This window comes from Alligator sinensis, unplaced genomic scaffold (genome assembly GCF_000455745.1).
Source record: "Alligator sinensis unplaced genomic scaffold, ASM45574v1 scaffold1142_1, whole genome shotgun sequence".
NCBI classification, from domain to species: Eukaryota; Metazoa; Chordata; order Crocodylia; family Alligatoridae; genus Alligator; species Alligator sinensis.
Genome location: NW_005842617.1, coordinates 460499 through 478711, shown reverse-complemented (window position 1 = coordinate 478711; position 18213 = coordinate 460499). Strand labels below are relative to the sequence as shown.

The 18213-nt window shown below is 40.6% G+C and overlaps 2 protein-coding genes across 13 annotated transcripts in view; one reads left to right on the top strand and one right to left on the bottom strand.

Annotated features, from left to right (window-relative positions):
* LOC102368550 (phosphatidate cytidylyltransferase 1) overlaps positions 1-7473 on the top strand; it is a 73704-nt gene extending 66231 nt beyond the window's left edge. Inside the window, exons 11-13 of the mRNA XM_025215012.1 lie at positions 1272-1391; positions 3035-3138; positions 4207-7473. Of these exons, the coding sequence (XP_025070797.1) occupies positions 1272-1391; positions 3035-3138; positions 4207-4336 (354 nt within the window). The 3' untranslated portion in view covers positions 4337-7473. The remainder of the gene's footprint in view (positions 1-1271; positions 1392-3034; positions 3139-4206) is intronic.
* A 5606-nt stretch (positions 7474-13079) lies between these two features.
* The window catches only part of WDFY3 (WD repeat and FYVE domain containing 3), a 379376-nt gene continuing 374242 nt past the window's right edge, over positions 13080-18213 (bottom strand). For 10 of the 12 annotated variants that reach the window (XM_025215013.1, XM_025215020.1, XM_025215019.1 and 7 more), the window contains 4 exons: positions 17284-17616; positions 16858-16969; positions 16354-16551; positions 13080-15351 (listed from right to left, as the gene is read on the bottom strand). In XM_025215013.1, coding sequence (XP_025070798.1) covers positions 15231-15351; positions 16354-16551; positions 16858-16969; positions 17284-17616 — 764 coding nt within the window. In that variant the 3' untranslated portion in view covers positions 13080-15230. The remainder of the gene's footprint in view (positions 15352-16353; positions 16552-16857; positions 16970-17283; positions 17617-18213) is intronic. The other 2 variants (XR_003096142.1, XM_025215023.1) reach the window with 2 other exon arrangements.

Below are 18213 nucleotides of genomic sequence, written 5' to 3'. Positions count from 1 at the left end.
GCTGAACCTCGCCCACTGCACCCGGGGCCCTTGGGGGTCCAGGTCAGTCTTCTCCTGTGCAAAGGTTGAAAACCCCTGATTTAGGATACCTGAGCTGTTGTCTGTATTGTTAACCGATTACTAATCTAGAAATTCTTTGCTCTCTGAAGTGTTTAACAAGAGGTTCTTCAAGAAAAAAGTTCTTACTGTACCATTGACTTACCGTATGACCCCAAGAGACTCTGTTGAGGGTGCTGGGCTGCTAAATGTACCCTTGCAGTCTTTTCACTTTGATGTTCGGGATGGAAGCAGGTTGAGTGGGGAATCTTTGCTCTCTGCTACTGATGGAAAATCTTTTTTGCTTGACTAATGTAACAAGTAAGCACAGAGAATGAAATGCTCCTGCAGTTTGTCAACTAGATGTAGAGAACAATGCACATTTGAGTGTAAAATATGAGGTGGAATATTTTTTTCCTTTAGAGAATTTTTGACTGCTGATTTGAGAGTGGAGAACACCAATAGTGATGGTGATGCAGCCACTGTGTAATTTTCTGTTTCTGTAATAAAGAGTTATAGGGCCATATAACTGGAAGATGGAGAGGTAAGAGTAGTCATTTTCATTTCTTTGCTGCAGCATTGAAATACTAGAATTATCATTGCATTAGTCTGCCATACTGTCACCAACGACAAGTGAACGTGCTAGTGAATTACTTAAAGGGAAACTTTGGTTCCTTGGGAGCTTCTGAACACAGGACAAAGTTGCACTTTGCATAAATCAAAGGATGAGTCGGTAGGCCCTTTCTTTTTCAGTAGAGGAAGTGGCTAGGAGAGAAATATATGGGAAAGGTCTGTGATGGGGAGAGGAGCAGAACTCCGTCTTGTATAAAAAGGGAGACTGGCCATCTATTTCCTCTGATGAACAAAGATACAAATCAATGTAAAGAACATATAGAATTGGAGGATGAGAAGACAGTGATGTCTGACATTCCTTGGATATGTAGGAAATATTAAAATACCCCAGTAGTACTGACTAGTTCATTTTTCATTAATGAAAATGAGTAACAGTCTTTAATGATTTAATATGCTTCATTTCTAGTAAGTTAATGTCCTTTTTGTACAAGAAAAAATGGATATTTTCTGAGATGGTTTCCTTTAAAACAAAATACACTTTTATTGTTACAATAATTTTAAAGCCTTTTAATTAAAGATGTGATATGGAATTTAGTTTTGTACATCTGGAAGGCCTGTAAAAACTTGTATAGTTGGTTTTGGTAATAATTATTTTCTTACAGGAAACAGTGAACATGTACCCATTCCAAATGCACAGCATTGCTTTGTCAACATTTGCTTCCTTAATTGGGCCATTTGGAGGCTTTTTTGCTAGTGGATTCAAAAGGGCTTTCAAAATCAAGGTTTGTATGAAACTTTTTTTTTCAACTTAGGAAAATGTTGATAGATCCTCTTTCTAAAATTTGAATGACGTGACTTCAGATTGTAACGACCCAGTCACACACTTTCTGCTGAAAAGGGATGTTGACCATCAAGCCTCTGACACAGTACTCTGGTTGTTCAAACGTATAGCGTATGTTGTTCTTAAACTTACTTGTATACAGCACACACTCTTCCGTCAAAAATCAGCTCTCTCAAATTGGCACATTTTAAGCAGAGAAGCTGGTTTTCTTGCCAGAATAGAGGCAAAGAAGAGTAGAAGCATAAAGATGTGCTACATGACAGCTGCCAGCTTTTCTCTCCTTGTCAGAAAGCAGGAGGGGGTTCAGTCCAGTGTTAACTTTTTCACAGTTGCTCTCAAATTGGCACAGTTTCTTGGAGGAAAGGGACATCAGTAGCTACTGAGCATGGGAGTCAGGGGCACAGCCCCTGAGTCAGAACTTCCTAGACATTTGATGCTGGAAGCTGCAAGTGACAAGGGAAGGTGCTGGATCCCAGGTGCTGTATTTGTAGGGTTTGCCAGCACCTGCCACTTGCTGTGCTCTGCAGTAAAGATGTAAAGGACAGCCCATGCTTCCTGCTCAGTTCCCCCTCAGTTGCAGCATCCCTCCATGGCAAGAACTGCAGGGAGGAGGAGAAGGCTGGCAGGAAGTAAAGCGTGCATTAGGATAAACCATCTTGAGGAACTTGAGATTCCAGTTCACCATTTCTCTTTCCTTGCTTTCCAATGGGATTTGCATCTTCTGAGACCCTTTTCTCAGTGAAAGGATCCATGTATATGTGGAGCTCCTTGCTTTGAGAATAGTGCAGTGGGTCCACAGTCACTGGTGAGGTGGCCCCAGCTCAGTATGAGAGGTTGGGGGGCAGCCCAGAATTTTTGTTGACTTCACCTTTTGGACTGCTGCAATTCCTGCCATGTCACTCTGTATTGCTGTTTGTCCCTGTTTCACTGCAGTTTTTGTGTGTCCTTCACAATATCTAGATAATTACTGATATTCCTAAGCAGTTCAGTCCCTCTGCCTGCAGGTGGAAAATCCAAGACTTTTCCTACAGCACACTGTTGCTTAGAGTTTGTCCAATCTTTTCTGAACTGCAGATTCCCAATAGCAAAACTGTGTGCTAATGTGTGTTAACACAGGCATTTCTTAAATACTTTTGTGATTTTTTTTAAAAAGAGGAGAGGGTGATGACTTCCAGTCCTTGTGATCTCTGGGCAGCAGGGATCAAAATTGTAACCAGAAGTGGTTTCTGGGGAAAGGGGCATTATGGGATTGTTGCTGGAAGGCTTATATACTGCTAGATATAATTCAGCATCCACAGAGATGTGCATTGGTGGAACAGTCGCAGTGCAGGAATTAAATTGCTTAACCTTTAGCAAGTCACATCACCTCTCTGTGCCCCTTCTCTTCTCTTCTTACTACTTATCTGTCTTGTCTGTTTGGATTGAAAGTTCTTTGAGGCAGAGACTTGCTATGAGTTTTAGTGCCCTGCACCAGTGAACCCATGTCTTCATTAGGGCCTTCAGGCACTGCTGTGGAACAAACAGTATCATACTAATGTAGTACATGTGAACATGTATACTACCGTGATTTTTTTTTCCCTAAAGGATTTTGCAGACACTATTCCTGGCCATGGTGGAATAATGGATCGTTTTGATTGTCAATATTTGATGGCTACTTTTGTTCACGTGTATATCACCAGTTTCATAAGGTATTCTCACATACATAGTTAATATAAGTGCAATAAACTTCCTTCTATTGCATGTAGTTCTGCTTTGCTAGAATAAAAACTTAGCTTTAAATTTTATTTGTCTAATTACTTTGGGAAAGGGATTTTGGAGCTATCATGAAATTCCATACAACTTCTGAGGATAGCAGGCTATTTACCTCTGACTGTTATGGAAAGATTGGAACTTGTTCCTGGCTGAATATAAAGAAAGCTAATTGGAAACAACCACTAACATCAACCATTGCTACAGTCAGAGGAGCTGTGATTCTGTTTCTTCCTCTTAACGTCTGGTATTGTTCAGGGGGAACCAGTAGGTTTAAGTGGAAGTTTTTTCCAGTCAAATCTTTTTATTTCAGTGGTCTAACTTCTAAATTTTAGATCTAGATTTTTCGATATGTAGTTGAGGACAGGCCACTTATTTCATAGAACCATAGGGCTGAAAGGGACCTCAAGTGGTCATCTAGTCCAGCGTTTCTGAACCAGTGGGCTGTGACCCAAAAGTGGGTCTCAGGAATGTTGTGAACACACTTAAAAATGGATCAACAAACTTAAACAATGGATTCTCCTTTAAAGGGGAAAAACATGGGAAACCGCGGCTTTTCCCTTGCAGGCTGGCAGAGTTCCAGCCTGTGAGGGGCTGCTTAGGGCTCCCATACCCCCCCACACACCCACCTTCTGCCCCATATACTGGAAGCCTGGGGCAGCAGGTTGGTAGTGAGGGCCACTGGGTCAGGACTGGCCATTGATGTTTACAAAATGGGTCCTGGTACAAAAAAGGTTGAGAACCACTGATCTAGTCCAACTGCCTGGTTCACCTAGTTAAAATTCTCATTATGTTCCTACAAGACTACATTGAGGAAAATAGATTTTAAATTAAATTAAATCACAAGACAAAACATCTGTTCTGGAGAGATCATTACATTAGGAAAACCTCTCCTTTTAAGAAAACATTGACAGTGTATTTGTACAATGGGGAAAGGGAAAGAAGCATCGCTTCTCTATGGTAGGTTCAGATTTTGCTTTGAATTAAAACCTGTTTTTCATTGACAGGGGCCCAAATCCTAGCAAATTGTTGAAACAGCTGTTGGTACTTCAGCCAGAACAACAACTAAGTGTATATAAAACCCTGAAATCTCATCTCGTAGAAAAAGGGATCCTTCAACCATCAACGAAGGGATAGTGAGACGGAATGGAGGACTACAGGAAAATGGCTAGAAAGGCCCTCACGGGAATACATTACAAGTGTTCACACTGATAGTGGCTGAACATGTAGTCTTGAAGACATGAATTTTTTCCCCCCCTGAAATTACTGTGAATATTTAGTAAGACATTTAAAATTTGTTACCTATTCTAGGACAGCGACATTGCTTGCAAAATAACTAAACATTTAATGAGCATTTTAGTTTGTGAAGTTGACGGTACTCATACCATCAGGTATATACATAGATAAATGCCCTCTTTCAGTATCCAGCCAGATGGGCTCAATAGTTTTAAAAAATAACTTGCATTCTAAATGACAGTAACTAATATGAAATCTACTGGAATTGTGCAATTTACAAAGCAAATGTTAATGTAATTTATCAGTACTGGGCTTGCTTTTAATGCAAGTTTTATGGTACTGTATAGGTTAGCAATAGGTGGCATATTTTTATCTGAAATGGTTATTGAGGGATAATTGGGATGAGATGCTATTTTATCCATTGTCCTACTGAGTGTATTGTTTCCAAGAAAAAAAAAATCTCCTGGATACTGGTGAGGAAAGTGAGGCTGTCACCAAGACTTAGTCTACTTTACAAAGTTCTGCTGGTGGGGCTGTTGTTGACTAAGAATGCAAAGAGATCATGTCCCTGCCTGACACCACCATCGCAACAAAACCCCTGGTATGGACACAGTTTTGCCAGTAGAAGGTGACTTTTCCTGGCTAAGCTTTTGCTATTTAGGGAGCAGCTATAAATATAGTGGAAGAAAAACTCTTTCTTCTGGCATAGGCTGTGTGCGTGCCAGGGGGCTGTTTTGGGGGCAACTGTGGTTGCTTTCTTGCTGTAATGAAAATAACAGCTTGGGCCAAACGTAGACAAGCCCTCAAACAGTTACTGTTGGTTCTCTAATGTTGTTCATTAAAAATGACTAAGTTTAGCTCAGTTTTTAGTTATATTTCTTAGAACTTTTTTTTCTAATGAAACCAATTCATATTAATAAAATAGAGGTGCCTGGACTTTGTCACTGACTTTTTGGTACAAAACATCTGGAATAGAAGCAGATATACATATAGTCAGAACTACAGTATCCAACAATATGGGGGTCCTGCAGCTTAGTGATTTTACACTTCAGGACTTAGTTCCAAGGCTGGGTCACTGTCTGGAGTGAGTTCACGTTAACCTTACTGTTTATGCCTCAGTTTCCTCATCTGTAAAATTGGTGGTATTTCCCTCTCCTGTGAAGTGCTTTGAGATCCTTGGATGAAAAGTGCAATATTAGTACTAGTTTTTACCCTTTATTATTCCCTTGAAAGCGGTAACTTTTGTCTGACCGACCTAATAGCTTGGGGTTGAGATGGCACATCCTTTTCCCACTGCCTCTTACCACCAGTTAAAGTAACTGTTAGCATCTCAAATAATGTGGGCAAAAATGTGAGGATTCAGTCGAAAAAAACCCAAAACCTTACAGAAAGTTGCTGTCCTGTAGACTTAGTGAAGTAAATGTGAGAAAGTTAACACTTGAATAATTCTCCATTTTTGCTGTTTACTGATCTCCTTTTACATACTATTCCTTTTATCATGTGGTGATAATTTTATTGAAATTGAAAATAGATATACATGTGTTTTGAATAAATGCACATTATTCCTTAATGAACAAAAGCACATGAATGCCAAAAAGTGTCTTTTGGTGTCCTGGAGACTGTAACTTGATACAATTTAATTTCCTAAAAATCTAATGCAAATAGGCTTTTCTTGCATTGAGCACTGACTATTTATATTTGTGAAGGGTTAAAGGTGAAATCTACAAGTTGTTTGATGCTACATAAAACCATGTAGAAAGCAGGTAGGACTGCTAATAGGCTGGTTGCTTGTAAAATTCAAGTTTTTGTTTACATCAGATCAGAATCTGAAACCACTGTATATTCTGTTTTGGGACTCCACGCTATTATTGCATTAGGCCAGGGTATTGTGTACATAATCTGTATATAGTAAAATAGTCTATACATTGTTATAAAAGGGTTATACAGCATATGTTCTAATTCTAAAAGTCTTTCCTCTTGTGAAGAGTAGTGTAAGCACACAGCTGAGGGAATTGCACTGTACTTTCTATATCCTACTCAAAGTACAGTACTTCTGTCAAAAGAATGTTTTAGAGAAAAATGACAGCTTTAAATCATATTACTCCAGGTTGTCTTCCACAACTGTGATTACAGCTGCTCAGTAGAAGTATATATTGAAACCAAGTGCAAGTAGGACAAAATGCAACAGAACTTGAAGTTTAAAGGGTAACACAGACAAAAATATGAGACACAGAAAGTTGCTTGGAAGTAAGTCAATTTTATGAAAGACAGAAATAGAGAGGTGTCTCCTGAAGGAGGAGTGGATGACCACAATCATCCATGTAGCAGAAACATATAAATAGGCTTTAGCGATATAGTAAGGTTTTAGCAGAGGCTTCCTACAAAAACACAGCCTTATTAGGCGTGGATGTACAGTAGAGTTGGGTGTATATATAACATATATACATATATAAATAAATAAATATAATTTTTAATTTTAAATGTTTGAACTTTTGAGTGCATCTTTATAGCATGTATATTATGGAAACAGAATGTATTTTAGCATTGAGTACTTTAAAGCAAATGAAGTTAATGGCTGTATATTTGCACAGGAAAAAAGAACAAAACTACAAGTTATTTCACAGGCTAAAGTTAAAATGAAGCAAGATTCTTCAGAAATATTAATGGTTAACCACTCAGTCTGCTGATTTTGACATATTCTTAGCATACTGGGTTAGGCCTTGGTGTATATCTTTTCAAGACTCAGTTCTTATGGAATGCCAGGAGCACCTCTGCTGTGTGTAAAATGAGTTTTCTTCCAAGATTTCTCGTTCTTCCATGAATTTAACCATACAAGGACACAATGACTTAGGAGAGGCTGATTTTTACACCAGTGATTTCTCTTCATTTGTTTTTTTGCTTAACAAGGATGTTGTGATTGCCTCATTGAGCAGACAGTGTAGGAACAATGTCTATATTGTACATGCTGTTAGCATATTATGTATGTTTTAATTGATGGTTTCAATCTTTAAACTGGGATTGGGCGAATAAAATTGGGGGACACATTTCTTATTTCAGTGTCTTTTTTTTCTGGAGCAAACATTGCAACTGACAACTTCTAATAATTCATGCATCTTTCCATTGTTTCAGAGAAAGTTGATCTTCCTTTTTTTCTTTCCCCTGCTCCCATCAATGAAGGAGCTAATTATTTGCTTATTTATCAAATCTGAACCCTGGTATGACTTTTATCCACCTTGGACTGTGGTTACTAATAGCTTTCACCTTGAAGAAACTGAAAACTGTAAAAAAGAAATAAATCCCACTATCACTAAGAGTGGAATTAAGTTATCTGGAATGGCAGCCTTTTGACACAGCACAAATCTTAATCACTGAAAAGAATGGGTAAGTGAGGGAATGCATGCATTATATCTTTCATTGTTATTTTTTTGAAAACAAGATGGTTTTGAAGCCTGCTTCCCTTTTGCACTGTATTATGGTGCCAGCATTTGCCTCGCTGCATGGATAGCAGTGTAGCTTAGCTTGAAATTCTGATCCTGCTTATGCATCTGTCTCCTCCCTTCCTGTTCCGCTTTCCAGCATGGATTCCAGTTGCTTCAGGTCCTCTTCCAGCCTCAAGGTAAGTCTCTGTTCATGAGCCCCTTTCATCGTTTGTGTATTGTGGGCTGGGTTTTTGATCTCATGTGTCCCAGCCCCCCTCACCATTTTCGTTGCTCTCTGCTGGACCTGCTCCAATTCATCCACATCCTTATCTTTTCTGTAGTGGGGGGCCCAAAACAGTACTCCAAATGTGGCCTTACCAGTGCTGAATAGAGGGGAATAATCACTCCCCTTGACCTGCTGGCAACACTCCTACCAATGCAGCCCAGTATGCTGTTAGCCTTCTTGGCACCAAGGGCACCCTGCTGACTCGTATTCATCTTATTGTCCAGTATAACTGCCTTTTCTGCCCAGCTAGTCAGCCCCCAGCCTGTACTGGTGCCTGGGGTTCTTCCATCCTAAGTGCAGGAGTCTGTTCTTGTCCTTGTTGAACCTCATCAGATTTCTTTCGGCTCAATCCTCCAATTTGTCTAGGTCACTCTGAATCCTAGCCCTCCCCTCCAGCGTATCTACTACTCCCCGCAGCTTGGTGTCATCTGCAAACTTGCTGAGGGTGCACTCTATGCCATCTTCCAGGTCAATGATGATATTGAACAAAACCACCCCCAGGACTGACCCCTGGGCACTCCACTTGATACTGGCTGCCAACTAGACATTGAGCCACTGATTATTGCCTAATGCTCCAGCCAGTTTTCTATCCACCTTACAGTTCATTCATCCAGCCCATGCTTCCTTAGCTTGCCTGCGAGCACGTTGCGGGAGATTGTATCAAAAGTCTTGCTAAAATTAAGATAAACCACATCCACTGGTCTCCCCAGATCCACTGAGCCAGTCATCTCATCATAGAAGGCAGTGAGGTTGGTCAAGCATGACTTGCCCCTGGTGAATCCACGCTGACTGTTCCTAATCACCTTCTTCTCCTCCAAGTGCTTAGAAATGGATTCCTTGAGGATCTGCTCCATGATTTCTCCAGGGACTGAGGTAAGACTAACCAGTCTATAGTTTCCTGGATCCTCCTCCTTCCCTTTCTTAAATATGGGCACTGTTTGCCCTTTTCTGGTCATCCAGGACCTCTCCCAGTCACCATGAGTTTTCAAAGATGATAGCCAATGGCTCTGTTATCACATCAGCCAACTCCCTCACCGCCCTGGATGCCTCCCAACCGGCCCTATTGACTTGTATGTCCAGCTTTTCTAAATAGTCCCTAACCTGTTCTTTTATCACTGTTGGCTGCTCACCTGCCAGGTGCAGTAGTCTGGGAGCTTATATTGCTTGTGAAGACTGAGGTGAAAAAGGCATTGAGTACTTCAGACTTTTCTGCATCCTCCGTCACTAGGTTGCCTCCCCCATTCAGTAAGGGACCCACACTTTCCCTGATCTTTCCATTATTACTGACATACTTGTAGAAACCCTTCTTGTTACCCTTCACATCCCTTGCTAGCTGCAACTCCAGTTGTGCTTTGGCCGTCCCAACTTCAACCCTGCATGCCCAAGCAATGCTCTTATAGTCCCCCCCCCCTTTATTTGTCCAAGTTTCCACTTCGTATAAGCTTCCTTTTTGTGATTTAGTTTCCTGAAGAGTTCCCTGCTAAGCCAAGCTGGTCTTCTGCCATACTTGCTAGTTTTCCTGCGTATCGGGATGGTTTGTTCCTGCACTCTCATTAAGGTTTCTTTAAAGTACAGCCAGCTCTCCTGGACTCCTCTCCCCCCTCAGATTGGCTTCTCAGGGGATCCTGCCCATGCATTCCCTGAATGAGTCAAAGTCTGCTTTTCTGAAGTTCAGGTTCTTTCTTTGCTGCTCTCCATCCTTCCTTTCCTCAGGACCTGAACCCAATCATTTTGTATTCACTGCTGCCCAAGCTGCAATCTACATTCCCCACTGATTCTTCCCTGTTTGTGAACAACAGGTCAAGAGCCATGGTCCCTAGTTGGCTGCTCCTGCATTTGCACCAGAAAGTTGTCCCTAACACTTTCTAAAAACTTCCTGGATTGCCTATGCACTCCTGTATTGCCCTCCCAGTAGATATCAGGGTGACTGAAATCCCCCATGGGAGGCAGGGCCTATGATCGGGAAACTTCTGCTAGCTGTTTGAAGAAAGCCTCATACGCCACTTCCTCATGGTCTATTCTTCCCCAAGCACGTAAAAAAATAAAAAAAACCCCTAAAATGAGGAGAGACCTTCAATTGTGTTGGGTGTAGTGTGCAACTTGTGACATTTTAGCTTTGTCATATGCTAAATGAGATATCCCAAAGAAAGTGGGGGGGAATAAACTGGGGCAACGCATTATTGCTTTTCATTATAGTATATATCAGTCTCACTTGCATTCCCTTAGGCAGACTTGGACAAATGGATTGCTTCTTCATGCAGTGAATGGCACATGACAAAATGGTGGGGTTAAGGGTTACAACTTCCAGACAAGCTTTTGGAGGAAAAAGCCTAGAAGGTCAAGTTGTTAGGGATGTGAGTTTCTTGAACACCCAGCTTCACTGCTGTTTGGAAAACAACATGGTGCAGCACTCCAGACAGTTTTTCCTTTAGTCCATTAAATGGCTCTGCTGCATTATTGAGGAAAGAAGGCAATGAGCAGGGCCAAGCTTTGTTACTTAAATACAGCCTAATCTGTACAGTCAGGTCCAACCCTGCAACCCTGTAGAGATTAACAGATTCTTAGCTGAGTGAAGGGTTAAAGCATATGGGAATCTATTCTAAAAATATAATCTTAACTAACTTTAAGAGCTTTTCTTATGGCATTCATTACAATTTAGCTAAACTAGTTAATAATAGTCTATGAAACAGAATAAAGAAATTCTTGTCCACGGCAACAGGAGTCTGAAATACTCAATGGAAAGCCTTCCTAGTGAAGTTTCGAGCTACATTTTAGAATGAAAAATAAACTCTACGCTACACTGATTTAACCTTTTCAGAGACCTGAGGATGGAACCCTACATATGATGTATGTGCAATAACCATTTTACAATGCCTTTTAAAAGCTGATGTAATTCCCGCTATAAAGGTTAAAGGGTGGGTGGGGGGGATGAGACATTTATGTGGTGTAAGGAACAATTCGAATTTTTTCAGGATAAGAAACTTATTTTGTGCTATTGAAGACATCTCCATTAATAAAATTGAGAATATATTTTGCAGAGCTATTGTAAAGTTCATCCAGAAAACCAGTTTCCTTCATCTACAATTTTTGCAATGGTAGTTCATGGCAGTGAATTTTTTTGAGTGCAATAAAGCAAAGAAGTCTATCCGGTTTAAAATCTTCAGCAAAAGTCAGTTTTCCTCTGCAGGAAGAAGATACTAAGTGACCAAATATATTAATGAGAGCAAGATGACTTAGGTACAGGATAAAGTATTCCAACACTGTCCAAAATTAGTGAATGGCAGGGGCCAGCATTATGATTACAACAAAATTTAAAAAAAATGGTTCATTGCCACAATTCTGCCAGAAACAGCAAGGGTACTATGTGTAAATTTCATCAACTTGGGAGAAGTCTCTAAAACTAACTAAATAGTTTGTCCCTATTAGGAGCATAATCATGCTTTTCTGCAAGTCTCTCCTACTCTGGTAGATCCTATTTCCAATGTCACATTCTGTAGCATTTAAAGCCAATGAGAAAACCCCATACTCAGAAGAAGCTTTAGTAAACACTGCTGCTTTAACTCAAATAATTTTCAAGATAAATGCAAAACAGCTTTTTGGTGGTAAATAGCAGGTATTTATTTGAAATGAAAAAAAAAATACTTAAGTACCTGAACTATTGCATTTAATCATGTATTGTAATTGTGTTACTCTACCTTTTTGCATTGGAGACAAATATACAATGAACATTCAGATATCACAGACTGCACATTAGATAGTAAATCTTCAGGCCTTTTTACATAACCACCAAAAAACAGATATTGGATTCTGTAATATAGTACAAAATTCCATACTCCAGTCTTAACCAATTATCTTCAATTTACTCCTGATGCTGTACAAATAAATGGCCATTTACTAGGGCTTACAAGTAAATAACAGGACAAAAAAATATACATTGCACTGACACAAAAAGTCAGCTGTGTTAATAGTCATGCAACAAGTAACCAAACTTGCCGAAATTAAAAATACTTTCTAAAAACTGTTTTAACTGCATAAATATTTTATACACAGTTCATTTACTGAAACAAAAGGAGTCTTTAAATTATACAAAGCAAAAATAAGTTTCTACCAATTTTATACATAAGAAAGTGCAAAATAAACTTCTCTAAAGTGTTTTGCTGATGAATGTGGGCCGGAGGCAGCCAATCTCACCTTCATAAGCATGACGTTACAGTTGCACACTACGTACAAATGGCTGAGTACACAAATGAATAAGTGTACTACAAAGAACAAGGTAGGAGAAGACGTGAGGTACTGGCAGAGAATATAGGCCGCTGATGTTAGTGTGTATGAGTAGGTTTTTGCTCAACAAACTTTCATGTGGAAAACAAAGCCTTTTGGACAAATCAAAGTAAAGTTCTGCGCTAACAGTTTAAAAAAGAAAGACGACCACACCCAAGTGAATGAAACAGTTGCCCACAGCACCGGCTGCCATAGGAAATCTGATCAGGTGACTTTTATTGTCCACCTCTGAAATGCCAGAAAGTGCGTTATTTTGGGAAAAAACAGTTCTGTACAACGTGGCAAAGGAATCGGTCAGAGGGGCTGTGGCGTTCAGAAATTTGTATTAGTTGTTATACCACAGGATTTAAGTGGGGGGTAATGACCTTAATCTCTAGCACATTGCCTACTGTAAAAAGTGTAGAATAACACTGGTACAAAGTCTCTGTGGAGTCAAACACAGTTAATAAAACCTTCACTTAATGCCCTGCAACGTTGAGTGGCATTTAGGTGTTTAGATCACATCACCATTTTACTCAGAAGTCCTGTTTTCGCCTGGCTTTATTTATTTATAACGTAAAAATTCATTTGTAACTAAGACTTTCAAGGCTTCAGCCCACAGAAAACAAGGCTGTGTCATTTGGGAGTTAGAGGAAAGGGAAAAAATTCAAGACTTAAGTGCATTTAATTATTTTTTTAATAGCATTCACTGGACATTGAAAATCTATAGGCTGTTAACCCATAATCTAGATGACGGTATTCTTAGGTAGTTTTGGGAAGGGCCAAAGTAGCATTAGAAAGAGAGCAGTTTAATACAGAAATTACAGGTTCTCTGCAAACTCACGGAGGATTTTTTCAAGGCCAGCACGACAGAATTCATCTATGATGGGAAGTTATTTGATCATCACCGTTAAACCCAAAAGTGAGCTACGGGGTTGGCTAACTTAAATAAACCTGCATTTACTCAATAGTGTGTGAAGGCTCTGAAGAAGCCTTTATTGTTCTGTGGGGGACCTAGTATACATACCAAAACAGGAATTTCTCTAATTTTACAGACCATCACATACATAATAAACTAACATGTATCAAAATACATATTTTACCTTCAGTGCATAAACATGTGTTACCAGGTAAATAGCAAGTGGTCAAAACATATACTGCTAAAGAGAGCACAGATCAACAAAAGGCAGGAGGGTTCTGTTAATGCATGGTATCCTTTGGATAAACTCATACCATCATAGAGGTTTTAATATTTGCAATGGTGTCATTTAAGGACTGTGTCTGTTCACGACTGATTTCCTGGCCAGATTCTGCTGTTTCACCAGTGTAAATGAAGGATAATCCCATTCTTCCCAATGAAGTTACTCATCAAGTTTCCACTGATGCAAACGTTTGTTCCCCCCTCCCTTCCCTGTCCACCTTTTGTTGATTTGGGTCAGAGCTTACCATTATTTAAAAGTATCTTTTTGTGAATATACCTAAATCTAGACCAATCAAGTTTTGTCACCCATTTACAAAATATATACACACATTTAAAAAAACAACCACTGTCAAGACCTCATTCAGAAAATGTCCATGGGCCTGTCTGATGCAAGTGTTCCAATCTCTGTGGATGTCAATGTCTGTACTTTGTCCCACATGTGGTGCAAAATAAATTAATGGATATTAAATGCTGCAAAGAAATTGGTATTAAAATGTAAGGATGGTAATGGAACTCTACTGCTGTCTCCCAGTTGATGTCATGTCACTACAGATAAAGACAGCCTTAAAAGCAGTTCTGATGTTAGTAATAATTATCCAGTTATACAGCAAGGGTTAGATTGTCCTGTACATCTTTTGAAAATAAGCTACAGTAGAACAACGGTGTCAGTTATACACACCTATGAGCTCTACGCAAGAGAAATTAATTAACATGCAAGCCAATTTCCATTGATTTAAGAAGGTAAAAGCTGGTTCCTGCACTGCACGAATCAGCTGCTAACTATCCTGTTAAGTAATGAAGAAACAGCTCTATGTATAAAAGAGGCCTTATTAAATATTAACAACACTGAGGTGGTAAACAGGTATAAAATGCAACAGAAGTGTACAATTTAATTCTTGGTTATCTTATAGTTTGAGTAAAACACTCCAGGTCCTATTTCCCTTCCCCACTCCCCACCCCCCAAAAAAAAATCCTTTGAAAAAAAATCCACATAATGTCTATGAATAGATAGATACTGTGGGCAACTGAAAGAACAAGCATGCACAGACTGGATTTTAAACAAAAATGCAAATAATGCCTTTGAGTTTTTAAACATTCCTATTTAAGTTGATAGATGAGATAAAGATATCACAGAAAGCATAGTGATTAGCCTGAAGTCCCATGTAACAGGCAGTTAAGTTCATATTTAGATAAAAAGGCCATTATACCTATTTACAATATACACAGTTGCTTGCAAAGAAGGCAGATTTACAACTATCTTCTAAAAAGCCTTTCTCTCCCAAATAAAGGATGACTAGCTCTACAAAAACAAGACAAGAATAGGTTGTTAAGCTAAGTGAGGATTTTCTTGATACGCAGGGAGATTTAGGTACCAACAGTTACTGTATTTGTTGTTACCAATCGAACTCAATTCTGTTAGCCTCAAAACTGCAGTCAACACACATGAAATCAAGTAAAAAATCCCTTTTACTTTTTCAGTGCTTAAAACACAGTACAAAGAGAAGTGTAAACAGACAATATTCTAATCCCTTCCAAATTCACTGTATGGTACTGTGATTAATTTGCTAGGTTACCGTGGGGCTGAACTGGGATCTCAGAGCTTGGTCTTTAGTTTGCATCATGACCTCCTCAATTGCGAGGCCCCTCTTCAGACCCCCTCTCATGCTGCAGGTTGTAGTAACAGTTCTGACAGACTCTGACAGGTGATGAAATTTTCAAGCGCTTGATTTCTGATTGAAACCGACTGCACCTGTTAGAGAAAAACAACGTTGTCACAAGGGTTCTTCCTGCCAACCTTGAACTCTTATTTGGCCTTTATTAGTCCAAAAGATATTGTGAATTCACCACAAGGACTCTACATACCAGACAGGACCTAGGGCACAATTTCAGTGACAGTACAAGAACTGGAAATTGACTCTCTCCATCATGGCCATACCAACGTTACAAGATTAATTTTAACAAAGGACAGTTTACAGGCAGTTTTTGCACTGCCATGGCTAAGAATTTAGAATCAGAGGGCACCTACACACGATGGAGCTTGGCTCTGATGCATGTTATTCAGTTAATTGATTCTGCTGCAGGTGCTGCTAATTAGCACGCTCCAGCAGCCTCCACATCATATGTATTCAGCAGCCCTGTATTTCAAAATAGCAGCGGGGGTGCTTTAACTAAAGCTTGAACTAAAGCGCTCCTGCCGATATTTTGAAGCGCGGGATGCTGAATACACGTGACACTGTGGGTGCTCTAATTAGAGTGGCTCTCAGAGCTGCTTTAATTAAAGCACCCCCCTTCACCCCAGAGCATGTGTATAGATGCCCAGAGGTTGTAACTAGAAGCTATTCATACTATCCCTGCCTCACTCCCTTGTAGACCTCATGTTCAACTCCTGCCTACAGAAGATCTCCGATCCATTTTCTCTCCTGTGGGCGAGTCCAAGCAACCCTGTATGTAGGCTGCAGGGAGCACATTTAATTTGGCCCACGTATGGGGAAGGCCACACCAGATAGAAAACAGTTGGTTTTAAAAAGTAGAGAGCAATTTGTCATCAATATCTGCCAGATTATTGGTTTTAAAAAGAGATGGCTGGGGGATCTGTCTGTCTATCCAATCAATTTGCTGTACATTTTGAAAGTACTGAAGTTTTATTTCAGAAAAAAGTGAGAATACAAATCTCTCAACTAAAATTTGACAAAGCCTAACAAAGTTATGCTATGGTGCTTTGTATAGCAAAGAGAAGTAATGGCTGTCTTACTTCTGACAGAAGAGCTGTCCACAGTTCCTGCAATGGTGACGCCTTTCGGTGAGAGAAAAACGGACAGAGCAGCCTGAACAGCTGTCTCCTCCCTCATCTTTCACCCAGTGGTCAGCTGCAGACCGGCCAGGTTGATCACTCACGGACCAGCTGAACACTCGGCCTCGACTGTCACCTACAAGGATCCTGCTGTGATCCCTGCAAAAAACAAGAATTAGCATCCCCACAACACCGGGTTGATTAATCCCCATTTCAGCCTTTAATAGGCAGCAGATGTTCACAGCAAATATTAAGCTCTAAACGGTAGTAGGTGCACTCTTAAATTAGCCTGTTCTGACTGGAGAATATTAACGAAGCACAGCTCAGATCTGCTCCTTTTCTGACACAACTTTGTTTAATCTGGAAGTGCTCTCTTTTCTTCCCCCAAAATGAGCTCCTCCACTTGAAAAAATAAAATAATAATAAAAAAAAGGTCTGGTGGACTACAGTACGTGAATTACTCACTTTGAGATGCCCAATGCAGTGATCTCTGCTGGATGTGCGTTGTCTTTGCGATCAAATGCTGTGTGCATAGTAAGTTTGCTCCTAAACACTAGCTGGCGCTCCCACCTGTACCCTGGAAATGAACAGGAACACACCTGTCAGTCCAACCTCTGTTGCTTCACAGAACAAGTTAGGCAGTGCCCTAGTGCCCTCACCCTGGAGATGAACTGGGAGTAGGAACAAGCTTCCTGGAGCTCCCCATGGGCAGTTTGACAGTATGGGGTTAGCTGGTCCCCAGTAACAACATCTGAAATGATGACATTTTTAATTGCTCATCAGTGCATTTAGGAGAGAAGCAATATTAGATTAGGAAACCCCATGCCCTCCCAGGGGTCAGCCAATGGGATAGCATAGTTACTGAGGGAGAATGTGTTTCTCTTCCTGTACCTGGTTTAAGCTTGCTGTAGTGCCGTACTTCAATGTAGTTAGGGTGTGGGTGGTTGACCTGAGCATGGGGATGTACTTTAGCTTGTCCCTCAGAATAGTTCACAAAGATAAAACCGTCTTTCTCGTCCAAGCTGAGCTGGTCTGACCAACGCCTTGAGTCATCAGAGCCACTATCTGCTGACCATGCTGCTGCTGCTGCCCTGCCTGATGATGACCTTGGCCTCTGGCTGGTGCTGCTTGGTTGGCTCTGGCTTTCCTGTGGTTTAGAATCCTGACTGACACATTGGTCATCTGCCTCTGAGTCACTGCTGTCCTCCTCTTGGGCCTCCTGCCCTGTGGTATGTAGTGCAAGAGAAGTTGTTAGCAAAGCAGTGCGGATTGTTCTGCTCTCTTCTTTTTCAGGCAGCTAATTCACTGCAGCCTGCGCAGGAACATCTAAGAGACACTACACACAGGCACATTGTCAAAGCTACTGCAGCCATCTGACTCCTTCCTCTGAATATCGGCAGATATAGCACAGCTGATCTGCTTACCACTCAGAATGGACTGAACTATTTTCCTAGAAATGCCCACTTCTCTTAGGGGCAGCTATGCTGAAATAAGTGGGTGGGGCTTTCCACAAATACTCTCAACTTTGAACAGAAATTTTTTCTCTTCTAAACTTCTTGAGCACACAGCTGGGCTGGGTGCATGCTGCACACGGCGCTTGTGCTGAACCTGCCCTGCACATTGAATCCAAGGCCAGTCCAGCACAATCCATATGCCAGATTCTGTGTAGGCCCAGTCCAGCACAGATGCTGCATAAGCCCCAGACTAACTTTGCATATTGTGCCGTATGTGCCCCAAACCAGGGACACGAACCATGTGCCACATGTGGGACTGGGGTCAGTGCATGCTGCTTGCAGCATGCAGGGCTAAAGCTGGCAGGTG